The sequence below is a fragment of the Triturus cristatus genome, chromosome 4_1 (genome assembly GCF_964204655.1).
Source record: "Triturus cristatus chromosome 4_1, aTriCri1.1, whole genome shotgun sequence".
Lineage (NCBI taxonomy): Eukaryota > Metazoa > Chordata > Amphibia > Caudata > Salamandridae > Triturus > Triturus cristatus.
Window position 1 is genome coordinate 880,749,429 of NC_140585.1, and position 15,258 is coordinate 880,764,686.

The window sequence follows — 15,258 nt, forward strand, 5'->3', positions numbered from 1 at the left end:
GAGAAGTTTTGGTAAAAAAGAGCGGAAAAATAGCAAGGGGTCAGGACCTTCACTTCCTTCCGCAAGACCATAAATGCGTAGGTTATTACGCCTATTTCTGTTTTCCAAATTCTCCACCTGCTGTGTCAGATGCATGATCTCCCTTCGCATATCAGGAATGTGGTCTGTAACAGCTTGAATAGATTCAACATGAATCTCCAGAGCATCAACTCTCTTCTCAGTATTTGACCAATTATCCTCAAGATGTTGGAGGCAAAAGTTAGTCTCTATCATATATGGCTTAAGAGAGCGGATTTCATCCAACAAAAGCTCCATTGAAAGTATAGGTGAAGTATTAGGAGGAGAAGGAGGGTTAATTTTTGTTCTTTTACCAGAAGATGAAGAAGAGGCAGAGGGAATCTTAGAAATCGATTTATTACTGGAGCATGAAGGAACGGAAGCCAGAGGCGCAGAATTAACAGGTTCAGAACCGGGTTCCTCCACAGACTCCTGCAGCACACTGTAAGGATTAGGGTCTGCCAGGGACGAAGACTTGGGCTGCTGGGCGCCACCACCACTAGTGCGAGGCATTGCCATTCAACTCCAGAAACGGGACACCAAGAAATGTGAATAAAATAACTTGCGTTTATAAAATTGGTCAATGAGGTTGGAGTGAGTAACCTACTGCATTAATATACCCAAAGCCAAAGTCAGTAATATCACACCACGACGTCAGGAAGACATAGAAGTCAAGATGCAGAACATTTGAGGCCATAAAACGCTCACCGTCAGTCACATGAATAAGTGGATGTGAGGAAGACTTTCAGTGACGAACGCGGGAAACCGGAACATCCAAAATGGCGGTCGCGGCGTTCACGGAGCCGCGGCAGACACAGGAAGGAAATAGCAGCCGATTCCGCTATCGATTAAAATTCGCTGACATCCCAGTCAATGCAGGTAGGAATACGGAACATGTTCCCACAGCCTTAAGAGTCCGCCATGAAGAGAGAGAGCCCTGGGGGAAGTTGAACACGCTACTCCGTCACGGAGCTCCGGCAGGCAGCGGCCATTTTCTTCGGCGTTCAAACCACGCCCCATGCAGTGGGCTTCTTGAAGCTCATAATCTCTCTGCTTCTCTGTTGTTAGTTAGCCAGAGACAAACTGTTGGCTTCAGGGCTGGTCCCAGGTGTAGGCGGGCAAAGAAAAAGGATTTTCAGTGATCGAGCCAAAGTCATCAAGTGTGTGAACGAGCCGAAAGTGGATAAAAAACTCAGAGTTGTTCTGAAGAGGGGTCCCCAAATTATGTTTGGCCCAGGGCACCTCAAAATCCTTAAAATGTCCCTGTTTAGGTAGACTGAGAAGGTTGTACATCTACCTACACCATGAGTAGCACCACAGGAGGTTCTTGCCGAGATACCACCCATTGAGCCGTGACTCGCTGACAATGACCCTCACTATTGCACCCAATCCAGAGGAAGATTGATGTTTTTCTCACACCAATCGATACAAGTTACTACAAGGAAATGCCTACATCCTCACAACGAAGAAACATGGAACCAGTGGTTTATACTGGATCTCCAATCATTGATGGGTCACACTAGAAATAACGATGCTTGAGGATGCCCCCCAGCCTTTTGCTGTAACGGAACCATGCTACCAAACCTACATGGTGCAAGCTTTCCCCTTCTAATATATTTCTCACAATAGGGGTCTTTGAATAACTTTGAATTGTACTATTGTGTACCTTCTGTACAAAATTTCTTTTTCCAAAAAAACGTTTTTTGTAATAGAAGTCTGCTTGTAATTTGGATGTAATTATCCTTGTCTCAGGAGTAAAGGATTGAGAAATGTATTCACGTTGTCTGACCAATGATATATTAATGATGGAGTATACTATGGAAAAAGCCTATTAAAGCAATACATAAGAAGAGATCTAACGTTTTGAGTGCCGGGATATGTTCAGTTTTCATGCCCTGAGGAATTCATGGTAGGAGAAAACATTCCCATTTCACTCAATGGTCGTTTTAGATAAAATCAGCACCAGGCAGTTAAAAAAATTGTTATCAGTTGTGGCGATTCATCACAGGAAAGACGCCGATCATGTACATCCCTCCGTGTCTGGCTGATGGAGGAAAATTCAATACCACAGGCTAACAAGACACAAACCAAAACAATATACTTGATTCCACAGTAAACATCATGAAATCGAACTTCAAGTCTGATCAGCAAGCTACCTTCTCAGAAACAAAGATAAATACCAAAAGGGGTATTGCTGTAACTCAACAGAACAGAATCATCATCTCTCCATAAACTCCCCGTTGACCAGCCCAACAGGGTCTTACAGTGAGGGAAACGAGGAAGCGATGGAGAACGATGGAATCCTGTACTCATCTGGTACCATGTGCCGTAATGCTCTTACGCCCACTCCAAGACTGATTCAACCTTCAGCGGTCATTAGCTTGTGGGGACTGATAAGATATCCTGGTCTGGAGGTCACTAAGGATTCAGTTCTTGCACTGGTGGGATGTGCACAATTCATCTTAGGCAGAGAACTTCTCAAGCTCAGGCTCATTAGTGATGATAATGACAGCTCTATCTTTGTGAGGATGGGACACGCATGCATGATCTGAAGTCCAAAGCAGCTCAAATCACATAGCAGAGCACTTTTCTATGGACACTATGCTTGCTGCCTTACATTGGCTTGACCAAAAATTGTAAGTCGTGCAAACTTTAAAAGTCACCAATGGGAAATAGAAATCACCAGCAGCGGCTCCGCCGCTATGACGGAAGAGCGTCCCCTCCCACCACCCCCGCCAGCCTCAAGATTGGAAAAATAAAACAATAAGTAAATGCATTTGTTATCGTTTTATTATTCGCCAAATTGAATGAGTCTCGGAGGCGGAGCCATCGTGGGGCAAGTCATGAAAGGGAGTGGTGGGCACTGCCTTCGGTGTGCATGTGGGTATGGCTGGCCATCTCAAGACGGCCAAAGTAACATGTTCACTGAAGCTGCCTCGTTGCTGGGTTGGAGACAGCAGTCTCCCTGCGAGTGCAAATCGAGGGCGCTCAGGCCAATCCCGATGCTGGTCTCATGCATGAGTGCAGTGCCAGGATTGGCCGCAGGGAAGGATGGGACTGTGCTGCAGCAAGGAAGAAGCAGAAGAGCGGCGTTTTGGCGGGTGTCGGAGCGGCAGGTAAGTTCTTTTTTTACTTTTTATTTTAGTGTTTTCTTCATCCGTCCTTCCCCCGAACCCGCTACCTTGCCGGCACACCAGCTGCAACTGGAAATCACATAATTCCAGGAATATTTTAAGAGCTCGACACCTTAAACCGATCATTTTGCAGCAAGAGACATCATCATTTGTCACAGAAGTGCATCCAGGTGCCCACAGTAGGCATCCAATAGCAATACTTCTTTCATAAGTTGGTCAAATGAATTTGCTTACAATTTTTTTACCAGTGCCACTACTACTCAAAGAGGTGAGGGGGAGTTAACAGATTAATAGGAATATATGTTGATGTTAAGGGAAGCAGAACTACCCAAAACTAAATCATGATACTCAGTGAAATTGGAAAGGATTTAACATATTGTCTTTCGTACATAATGTGTCACCAGTAGAATGAGACATAACACATATTTTATCCATTATCCTCCACATATTAGGCAAAGGGTTATCATATGTCTCAGTAAAGGTACATATGCCAACATTAACAGCGTCCATTAGGAGAGAACATGCGGCCTGACAGGTAGAGGAGCAATATTGAAAACCTTTGAGAAAATCATAGAAAATGTTTTTGTACCACTAGCAAGAACCTCCTGTTCCAAGCGAAGAAAATAATTTAGGGGCCTATTAGCATAGTGGGTGGATCGCCACCGCCAAATGACCCATCTTCACCCCCCGCTATATTAGCATGGCGAGGGGCACGGCGGTGGACAGAAAGACCGTCCGCCGCTTTTCCGCCAGTCGGATTCCTGGCCGGGCGGAAAAGGCCTTCAATATGGTGGCAGTGGCGGTGCCTTGCAGGCACAGCCATCCATATTAGGATGTCCCATTTTCAGGGCCTTTCCATGGCGGAGACTCCGCCATGGAAAGGCAAGCGGAGTTCATTTTGGGGGCCCCTTGCGGGCCCCCAGGGGAGTGGGGGGGCTGCACTTTGGGGGTACCCATGGTACCCCCAACATTAGCATACACAAGGTGGCAGGCACCGCACGGTGCCTGTCACGTTGTACATGCTTATGCACAACATGCATATATTGCATTGTGGTGGGTGCTGCTTACAGCACCACCCGCCGCAATGCAATATATGCGGGATGCCACCGTTGACATGGCGGGACCGCCGCACCTCTGTCGGTCGGTCCCGTGTACCGTTACGGTTTGTCCGCCCGCCATCGTAATGGATCCCGTAGTTCTTTCTGAGTCCTTCTGTTGAACTCATGCACAATGCAACAACAGGCCATTATTATGGATCCAAGGGGACATCTATTATTTGCCCTCTATTTAACTCACAATATTTTGACCTGATTGCTGGAAGCATGCAGCTGGGCGTGAACGTTTGTGAAGTTGCCTCCTCTCCTACGAGCACTGTACCCCGGGTGTTGGTATTCTGTTTTTTCGAGGACCTGCTGTGAAGTAAGTCTTCTTAGGGGAGTTTCTGTACGAAAAATGTGTTGACACCTCTGATAAAAAGTGTTTTCAAGATGCTTCTTGTGTGCAGTGTAGAGATAGGTAAAAACATATTGGTTACAGCATTACGTTTAAATACAGTGCAGTGACCATGTTAAAATGTAAGTTTGAAAATGTTTACGCAGCAAAATTAAAACTTGTTGCAAACGTGCAAATGTGTTAAGGCCCAGGTGCGAGCGTTCACCATCAGACTAACACTGTCCTCGCGTTCTCTTTCAATAGAACTGAAACATTAGCAGAACCAGACTTCAAGGGGGATCCCCACTTGCCAACTGCCGTTTCCTGCACATTAAGATTTACAACTACTAAACCCTGGCAGGCGGCAGAGAAGTGGATGGAGTACATTCTCACATAGGTTTTTAAGCCACACCATTTTTGCTTGGGAAACGCACATATAACACACGTAATAACATACACTGGTAAAGTAGAATCTTAACAGCAGTCTGGGTTTGCTTCCAAGTTGTCTGCTTGGTGGTCCTATGATTGTGGGACCCCTGGGAGGCGATGTATAATCCGAGCTCACCGTTGTCCACTGTCTGCTTCTTAGCAAGCAATTTATTTTACACACTTGGGCCGTCTAGAAATGCCCAGCTTCACCCCAGTTTTGGTAATTTCGCTGTATTTTGTTAAATTTGGAGCATCTGTCTCGCTTTTCTATTTCTATCACTTTTTGTGTTCATTGCAACAATACCCACTCGGTATACGGGTTGTGACCTAAAGGGCTGAGCTGCCAACTTTGGAAGGGCGGAACCAGGATCAAGCGACGTCCTGTAATTCTGGGCAAACCACTTCCTCTTCCTGTGTATAAAAAGTGAATCAGACCCTGTGCATGTGATCTGGTGCTTGTGTAAAGTGCTCCAATGCCACTGGGACAATCTTGAGATACATAAAAACAGCAAAAATGTTTAGATGCATAAGCAAGTTGCCACTGTGCCCTTTCTATATGTTCTGTTTGTAGCTGAGGAAGACCAGACATGTCCCTACAGATGCAGGAGGCTTCTGTAAAGGTTGACTGACGTGCCCATGGCTGGAGGTTTGGCTTAGTTGCTACAGCGGTGACATCACACCAAGAAACCCAGCTTCTAGCCCAAGCTTCGGCACTTGGTGTAAACATCAGTCATTTGCATGAATGGACATACCCCCTCTCCCACTAAATATCATGGCTAAATCCTATTAAATTAATCTGCGACATAGAAACAGGAGTAAATTCACTGAAGGGTTTCCTTAAGAGCATACGGCCAATTCCAATAACAACTGGAGAAAAAGGCTAACCTTGGGTTCAGAGCAGTGTCCTGCCTGGCGTAAGTAATTTGCCTCATCAAGGGCAGTAAAGCAACTCCAATACAATACCCTTCCTACCATAACACTCAGTGGTTGGGTACGCACTTGTAGTTCCTACAGGCTGCATAATAATTCCATTAAACTGTGTGACAGTCTAACCCTTACATAAGATAACATTTCTGTAGGACCTGTCCATCGCCCAGTAGTGTACCAGTCCACGGCTTTTAACCACCCATCACCACTGATTAGACTTGGACTAACTCATGAAATCTGTCGCATGCTGCTGCCCTCTGAGTGAATGTCATAATAAGTCTAGTACTGGCAACAGTACAGATTTATTAAGACAAGGTGCTTGATATTTAAACACCATAGGTTTCAGTAAAGCCATCATGTAGCTGGGAAACTTGTAATTACTAGTGGCCAGTACATATATTGAAGATGGCTTCGATGTTCACTTGAACAATCTAGAAATTGAACTAGACAGTGCAGGGGCATAGCTGCTCCTGCAAAAATGTCCTCACATGAAATATAATGCACCCTGCCTTAGGGCTAGAAGGCCTGCTGGAGGGGTGCCTTACATATATTGCATGCAGTGTCTGTGGGCATGGCACACATATCGTGGTTTCAAAATGGTTTGCACTATTTCACGCAGCCTGCAATGGCAGTCTATATGGATCTGGGTGTGGGTCCCTTAGGGTGGCACAATACCTGCTGCAGCCCTTAGGGACCTTCTTTAGTACCCATGCTCTACATACCAGGAGTACCATTTACTACAGACTTACAGGGGTGCTAAAGTCCTTGCCAGCTGGTGCACAATTAGACTTTACCTTGTTTTAGGGAAAGAACCCTGGCACTGGAACCTGGTTATCAGGCTTCAGTGCAATGTCAGAGGAAAAAAACAGAACATAGTAATTCTACTGGGGTCAAAAAGTGTGGGTACAACTGCAACAACATTCCAGTTTCCTACAACAACCTACTGAAGTAACCTGCCAAGTGGACTATGATCATAAGAAATACCATATAAGGACCAGGAGAGCAGCTACAAGCTGGCAGCGGACTGAAAAGCATTAACTCTCTCATATACCTCTTCATTCATCACACTGCTAAGCACTACATCCCATCACACAATACCCTCACCTCAGTGGTCAGCATGCAAGACATGGAAACTTTTACCATGTAGCATTTAAATAAAGATAAGACACTTCAACCACACACCCCAACGTGCACCTTGCTACTTATGTAGGCAAGTGCTTCAGTGCTCCGCAAAGGGGAAGGAAGCACTTTATAAATGTTGCAATACAACACAGCTCTCTCAAGAATTTTACATCACATGGGCCTGTGCCGAAAAACCATGCTTTTATTCATGTTGTTAATCAGGCTGTAGTCACAGGTAAGTAATTTGTCGCTTCCTTTTACCTTTCGGTTATACCTATTGTTAAACACGACATAAAGCATGCTTTGTGCGGTGGTATATGTGTCCAGGGCGTGGCATGGTGGCTGGGACAGAACAGAGTGACAGATGTGCCCGGAGTAGCGAAGCAGAGGCTGGAATGCTGAATAGTGAGACAAAGGACTGCTGTGTCTGCACCCTATGTGCTTGTTTTGGAGCAATATACAGTGAGTGTATACTTTGTGTAGTTTATCTTTAAAGCTGGAAATGTTAAAGGAACATCAAACATGCCCCCCGCAAAAAAAAACCAAAAGAACGAGCTATTGCATTTCCCATTAATGGCATTGTAGTTTGCTCTCATTGTCTTCAACATGCCTGGAATAGAAAATTGCAAAAATGACCAGCAGTGAAGCAGTGGCTCGGGCTAGGGAATAGCTTTTTATGTAAGTAGAGTGATGACACTGCTGATTTATAAAACCTGCGATTATACAAGCATGCATGGAATAAAGATCATAGATGGCCAATATAAATGCCAAACCATCAAGGCCTTTGTCTTCAGCATTCTCTTGCTATGCATGCCTTTACTGGTCTTTGAGCAGTTTCTCATGGGATTTGCAATGGATTCTCATAGTGCGCTCACAACGTGCACCTCGCTGTCCCCCACTGAAAAAACTCCCAAGGAGACAGACAATGGCAATTAGTGTGGTTGACCAAGGGCATAGCCTTTTATTCACATACACAACGACTCATTGTGAAATGATAAATGATAACAATAGTAAAGCAGACATTGTTATGAGAATACAGGACGTAAGATCAACCCTCATACTGTCAAGTTGCAGATGAAATATCATAGACGTACTGGTCATATTATAAGTAAGACTTTAAGTTATTTCATGAGAAATGTCAGTAGCCTTCTTGGAGCTTCGGTCCGTCTGGAAGTGTCAATCATGGAAGCTCTTGAGCACAGCATCAGGTCATTCCACTCTGATTTATGCATCTCCATTTTGTTTCCAGGATGAGTATAGAGCTTTCAGACTACGTCACTATTGAGGAAGTGCTGCTGGCGGTGCGCGACCTTGCCTATGGAGGGGGTAACACAAGGACTGGCGATGCCCTGGCTTTCCTTGCAAATACTGTGTTCGACCCAACCATTTCACGCGAGGAGGCTGCCAAGGTGAGCAGATGTTAGGGTTTTGACTGCATATTTTTCTGGGGATTTCTATTAACTCTTGCTACTTGTTCAAGCAGATCTACAATTTTTAAGAGTGTATGCTTTCCTTGGAATTTCAATACATAACATCTTCCAACTTTCATCTTTAGCTAAATCAACCCTGTTGATTAACTTTTAACGTGATATCATTAAAGAAACTGTTTTGCAAGATTATTTTCTAAGCTAAATAGAATGAATTATAAATCAAACGGCCATTGCAAAAGCAATGGTGAACCCTGTATGTGGATGTCAGAAGTAGGAGGATATGAGGTGCAATCTGGTGGCTAAATGGTTCAGATTTTACTATGAAATTCTATGGAGTTTTCTGTGTCAAAATTCTTTGTGGAATTACCTTTATCCTTATTTTGAGTTTCTGTTAGATTATTAAAAAATGTATATAACAAAAACAAGAGTCAAATTCCAACTAATAGACATAATCACTTGAATATAGCTAATAAACCTCATCGTAAACAGCTGATGTTATTTGTTCCATACAGGCCTATAAAAACAAGCATGTCTTGCATTTCTTGTAGAGGTGGCAACCAACTCAGATTTCCTAAACTCATGCGGTAGCCAGTACCTTAACCTTACCCCTTCCACCTGAAGTGCTTTACCTTCAAACAGACTCTTTACTTGAGGTACCCTCAACAGGCATCTGTCTCTTAATCTTCCAATCTTATTAAGCACCTACTCCACTATTCTGGAAAGCCAGCGTTCAGGTTCCTTCCTCTTTTCTGTGCTGAAGATGTAGGTGAGAGCTCCAAACCTACCCATTTCTTCCAACTTAAGCCAGAGTCGTCTCTGAAGGGTAAGGGAAATATACTGTATGCATTCCACGGTGGCCACCACCATTGATAGGTTGTTCTGTACACGTTTCGGCCTTCTTTGTACATTTTAAGGGCTCCCAGAAAAACGGTGCAACACGAGACAATGCTTAAATCCATTAAGGCTCTAATGAAGGTCACCCTATTCTTTGCTTCCAAATAAGGTTACGTCTTACCTACTACATGGGTTTTTATGTTAACAAGCACGGGCAATTTGATTTGCACGCTTCCCTAATAGCACCTATTAGTCATAGCGGTTTTACTTCTGCAGAAATTTCAACTGATATGTGCATTGTAGTTTGACACACTGACATATTGTCCGATCGAGGACAATTGAGCAGCTCTCTCAATTCTGCATATATTTTGGCAATGAAGCAAATGGATAGATAACAAAGCACATGTTTAGTGTAAACGAGGTACAAAATACGTAACAGGCAAAAAATGGCAGAACCAATCCCTTTAAGAACATACCAATCAAAATTCACCACCCATTATAATACTCCTACAACTCACGCCTTAAACGGTCAAATCCAAAAACATGACCACATCTGGCAAGGAACAAACAAGAGACAAAGAACTATGACTGGTAAAATTCGGTGCACCTGGACAAACACTGGAACCCAGACTCATGCAAGCCCAGTATTAAAAATGCTGCCTTCATAAGCATGTCACAGTGTGTTGTGCCCTGAGTGCCCAAGTGTACTGTTGTCTGGATCCCTAATGCGGATTTTTGTTGTCCTAGGCAAACGCGGATCATGTGCATGTGCCATGACATTGGCCTGTCTCGTGCATTGTGGTCCTGTTGGACCAGGAGGGGTGCCCAAAGCGCTACCCGCATGGTGGTGGAAGGTTACTGTCTTCACCAGGAGTTAAGCAGCATGCTCGCGGTGGTGGCAGCACACTGTGTAGTGATCAGTAAGAGCGAATAGGTCCTCTTTAAGCTGTGTCACTGGAGTGGGGCCTACCGGCTCACTCACCTTTTTAAAAGTTCCTATGTTGTGTGCTTAGCCCACTCCTGGATGTACATCAGTTAGATGTAGAGTGCTGCGCATAGCAAGAGTGTTGATTCTGCACTGGTTGCACATGTGCCGGGGAAGGGTAAAATTCAGGGAAAGACCAGTGTTTTCAGTGCAAGCATGGTAAAAGCATGTACTGGGTATATGCCTACTTGTGAGGAATATATTGCATGAGAGACGTAGTGCTGTGCAGTGCGTGCACAGGTAAAGCATGTGCTACGATACGAGTATGTGTGTTTGCAGCAAGTAAAATACACGATGGGTGAAGTGGCTAGCTGTATGAGTGTTTGAATGTAGCACACCATGTCACAATATAAAATGACTACAGTATTGAACAGTGTGTGCAGAGAGAGTGTGAATGCTTAATGTATGTGCTTCTGGGGTGGCACAATACGTGGAGGTAACAGTACTGGTTACTGTGTGTGCTGTGTGCATACACTGAGTGCAAGTAGGCCTGTAATGGTGCATTACATGGAGGACAGTGGGTTCCATTTTGGGAAGCCCGGGTCTGACTGGTGAAGACTCGAGGAGTAGTCGAATTGCCTAAAACAGATTTGTGTATAGCTTAATTCCCATGAGCTGGGTGGGGCACACTGGAGAAGGGAGAGAGAGAGACTGCCCCTGTTCACTTCAAAGGGTGCTCTTTGATTCAGTGAGAAATGCAAGGAAGGGGCCTGGACACATCTCAAGGAGGACATGGGGCTGACAAGGGAATCATAAAGAGTAGGGCTGGGAGGCAGGGATTAAACGTTTGATGCACATATCACAGTTACTGACATCGAGGTCTGAACTCTAGTCACTCCCATGGCACGTGCTATGGGACCATCAGCTTTGGAGTCTCTCCTGCTGTCACAGACAGCCTTTCAAGGGGAAGAGAGAGAGGAAAAGTGTACACCTCAAAAGAAGCAGAACCCATACATAAAGCATCAAAAGACCCAGACCCTAAATCAGATTTGGTGTCTGGTAATTGACTACAAGGAGAGGGCGGGTGAGACCCAAAAAAGTAATCATCTGCCAAGCAGCTGGATGGGCTGTATGGGGAGGGGAAGCTCTGAAAGACTTCTGCCTGTGAGCAGGACTGGGGTCAAGGTCTGATAGTCATCCTGGTGTGTAAGGGGACATCACCCAGGGAAACCAAGGCCACCTGCTCTGGAGCACCAGTGCCAGCCTGCTTCTCAAGACGTGTATGCCCTGTGAGTAAAGGGAGATTGTTGGAGGGAGTGAGTCTCAGTGGGGAACCCTGTTGAGAGGAATCCCAGACGGCTGCTGCATTGAACAGGTCATTGCCTGTGTGCAGATTACTTCTGTGACCCCCGTGTGCCAGGTGAGGGCAACCGTGAAGATAGCCATGAGTTGAGTGCTGTGTGGGGAACTTGAAGGCCATACTGCATTGTTGCAGTGACCGCGTGTGCTAAGAGGGGCTGACGTGGAAGGTATTGCTGCCAACAAGCAACAAGACCTGTGTGTGGCCTTAGTGGAAACCTCGTATGCCAGAAGCGGCCACCATGGTACAGACTGCCCGGCTGTGAAGACTGACTCTTTGTATGAAGATGCTGTGGCAACCCCGTATACCATGAGGGGCTACCGGTACTAAATGAGCTGTGAAGTTCGAGTCGCTACCTGAGAACTGAACGCTGTGACAAGTCAGTCAAACTAAGCATCAAGTATTGCTCCAACCCACAGCGTGAACTGAGAAGGACACAGTGAGTGCATTGCCACACGCTGTGACCAGATCGAGAGTGCTAGGATCAACTCCTCTGCCCTGAGTGGAGCACTGAATTTTCCGTGCAGGAGGACACACTGGAGCACCTCCGATTGCTGCTGGATCTGGCCATGTAAGTTCATGGAGAACCTGCGCCTGCCAGGTGCTGCCACGCCTCCTGTGTGCAGACCGACTCACCTGAACAGGATTGGAGCATCGTGAGTGCCAGCAGTCGGGGCACCCACTAAGGCGTGGAACGGTTCCTTAATGCCGGAGCAGGTAAGACTTGTTACAGGCCTACTTGACCACTGGGGACTCCCTGCTAAAGGTACTGCAACACCAAAGACACTTTTGACTACTTTCTAAAAGTCTGGGTGAACGCTTGAATAAAGCCTACTAGTGAGCGTTCCCTGGATACAGCCACCAGTGAATGTGAGATAACCCTGACCACATTATGAGGAGCAGGCGGGACAGGGATTTGCCAGTGAAACACTAGAGCCCCGACCTGAAGGTCATTGTGTTATTGCCTATGAATGTCAAAATACTTCTTTGAATGCATAGAGTGAGAAAGAAAATACTTCTCTATAATATGAAAATAAGTATTTGACCCAACATTGATTTATTGACTTTGCTGTGTGCTCTTTAAGTTACAAGTAGTGTTCACTAACCTGCATCGACACTTTCCTAGCGAGGAAGCCTTTTACTGCTCATCCTCAGCCACCACTGAGGGTCAAGTGCAGAAGGGGTACATGCAGAAGGGGTACTTGGCACACTTGCTCAGGATCCATAGTAGGCCGGACCCCGGGACATCAGGAGTAAAAGGCCTCAACCACCCCACTTGGGCCCAGTAACCCCTGCGTGCCCTCAGGCACTCTGAAAGGGGGTTTGGCACAGTATCTGTGCAAAATAAAATTGTACATTCCATAAGCACTGCTATTGAGTGGTAAGGTGACAACCCTGTTCACCACTCCCAAACAACAGAAGAAGGATGTAGGTACACATTTCAAGTTCAAATAAGAGACAGCACAGGAACTGCCCCCACACCAATACTATAATCAAGTGTAAAATATCTCACTCTTTGGCAGGAGAACATACTGAGCTCAGATGGATGAGAATATGAAGGCAGACAACATGAAGGAAATCACACCTGAACCAACATAACCACTGACTGGGCATCACTCTGTATAATGAAAGTATCTGCACACACGCCACACAAAGCTTGAAACGAATCACACGTTTAACTAAAAGTTTGATGCAGAAGATTCATGCCGGCCCCTTAAGAAGCAGACATCCCCGATGAGCTAAAATGCCTCTTCTCAGTGCACCCGACAAGCACACCCCAGAAACTTCTCACCTGAGACCATCCACATCAGTTTAGACATGAAATCCGCACTGCACCCATAGAGGCCTTGCATGCATATAGGAACAACTGGGCATGTTTGCAAATGCACCAGCAACAAAGAGAAGCTCGGAGAGAATACAGAGAGACCGCCACCTGTGGGATCAATGTAGTCATGTAGGACTGAGCACCTCACACTTGAGGCGCAGACCGGGCTGGGTGGGTGGGGTGCTGCTTTGGTTCGCTCCTCAGCCCTTGAATGGGATGTTCCTCAGTTGCAGGGAGCCAGCACATTTCTACATTTCCTGACTGGTAGCATGGAAGATCAGACCTTTGCACTGCACACCAAAAGCTCGTGACCCTGCTTCACTGGAGTTGTGCTGGTGTGAGACCATGCTCCCCGGGTGTGCCCTTCAACCAGAGACACAAGTATGTGTTACCAGACATCTATACTCGCGAGCGCAGTCCCAGAGTGCACCGGCACTGCAACCTCTTGGGTGCTTCAATAATGAAAACACTCTGCTTCGCTTATCCAATCCGTGGAGTTTAATTCAGCATCTTTGGATAGGTTCCAAGTTATCATTTACGTCATTCAAACTAGTCCAATGTGTTCATAGTCACAACTTCTTTATCAACTTCATCAATTGAAGTTTATTGCCCCATAAGTAAAGAGCGGACCTTTATCCTGGGCTAGCAGTGTCTGTGGTGCAAGATTGTGCTGTCCACAAAGGTAACACTGTTCATCTCCTTCAAGGTAACTCCACAAGCGAAAGTTCACAGCAGACCTGTTGCAGCCACACCTGACCATAGTGAAACTTCATGAGAAGAAACTAAACTTGAATTCATAAATGACTTCGTCACCCACAATCCAATTTGGAATGCACTTCGAGATGCTCCGCTCTTCCTGAATGCTTTCTGTTGATGGCTTCTACTCTAACCTCCTGACCCTTGCTTTCTCATCTCTGTCCTGTGTTGCTACAACATCTTACATGAGTGAAGACCCAGGCCTTTGTTGTTTCATGAAACTCTTTCCAGGAACGTAAGTATCTGTGTGCAAATAATAGACAACTCTATACCAATCAGCAGGTAAAATGTCCATTTTTGAGTCATTCATAATTCTTTCATAAATGTTTATTTGGAAATGTAACGCCTTAAAAACATACAATATTGTTACATGTCCCTGATGGTCAAATAAAATGATATTCTAAAAGCGTTTAAAAGCTGTCATCAGGCTACGATGTCAATAAGAGCAGGCAGCATACATCATAATATACTAAGAAACAAGAGTTAATTCGTAGATGAAATTATAACCGCTTTAAGAATCAGCAATATACAAAGTAAAGTGCTAGTGATGTCAATATTGCTCATACATGTTAAAAGTTATTAAAATTCTTTAAAAGATTTTTTTTTAAAGTGCGAACAAGGTACTAGTAACTACCTTGCACAAAGTCATGGGCTTTTTTTGCTAATCTAGCCCCAGAACAAAGCCATTGCATTCGGTGTATAGCAGCTCCTTATTTGGAATCTATCACAATAACCAAGCGGTAGGACTCAACAGGATTTAAAACTTTTGGTCTTTTTTCTTTCCTCAACAGCCCTACTGCAAACAAACATTTACTCACAGTGTACACAACAGAAATGCATGAGTCTACCTTCAATGCCATTAACTCTTCGTGATGTCGCCTGAAGCCTAATCGTTTGCACAATGGACGGATCCATTTACATTAATCTCCAAACCCTCGGATACACAAAAAGTGATAACATTATTCAGTAGCTGCTGCAGCCCCTTAGGGGTCTGAGAGGATAGCAGAGTGTTATTTGGAAATAAAAGA

General features: G+C 45.1%; 1 protein-coding gene across 1 annotated transcript in view; it reads left to right on the plus strand.

Moving 5' to 3' along the window:
- LOC146855703 (uncharacterized) overlaps positions 1–15,258 on the plus strand; it is a 1,104,791-nt gene that overhangs the window by 216,967 nt on the left and 872,566 nt on the right. Inside the window, exon 4 of the mRNA XM_085653597.1 lies at positions 8,350–8,509. Coding sequence (XP_085509723.1) covers positions 8,350–8,509 — 160 coding nt within the window. The remainder of the gene's footprint in view (positions 1–8,349; positions 8,510–15,258) is intronic.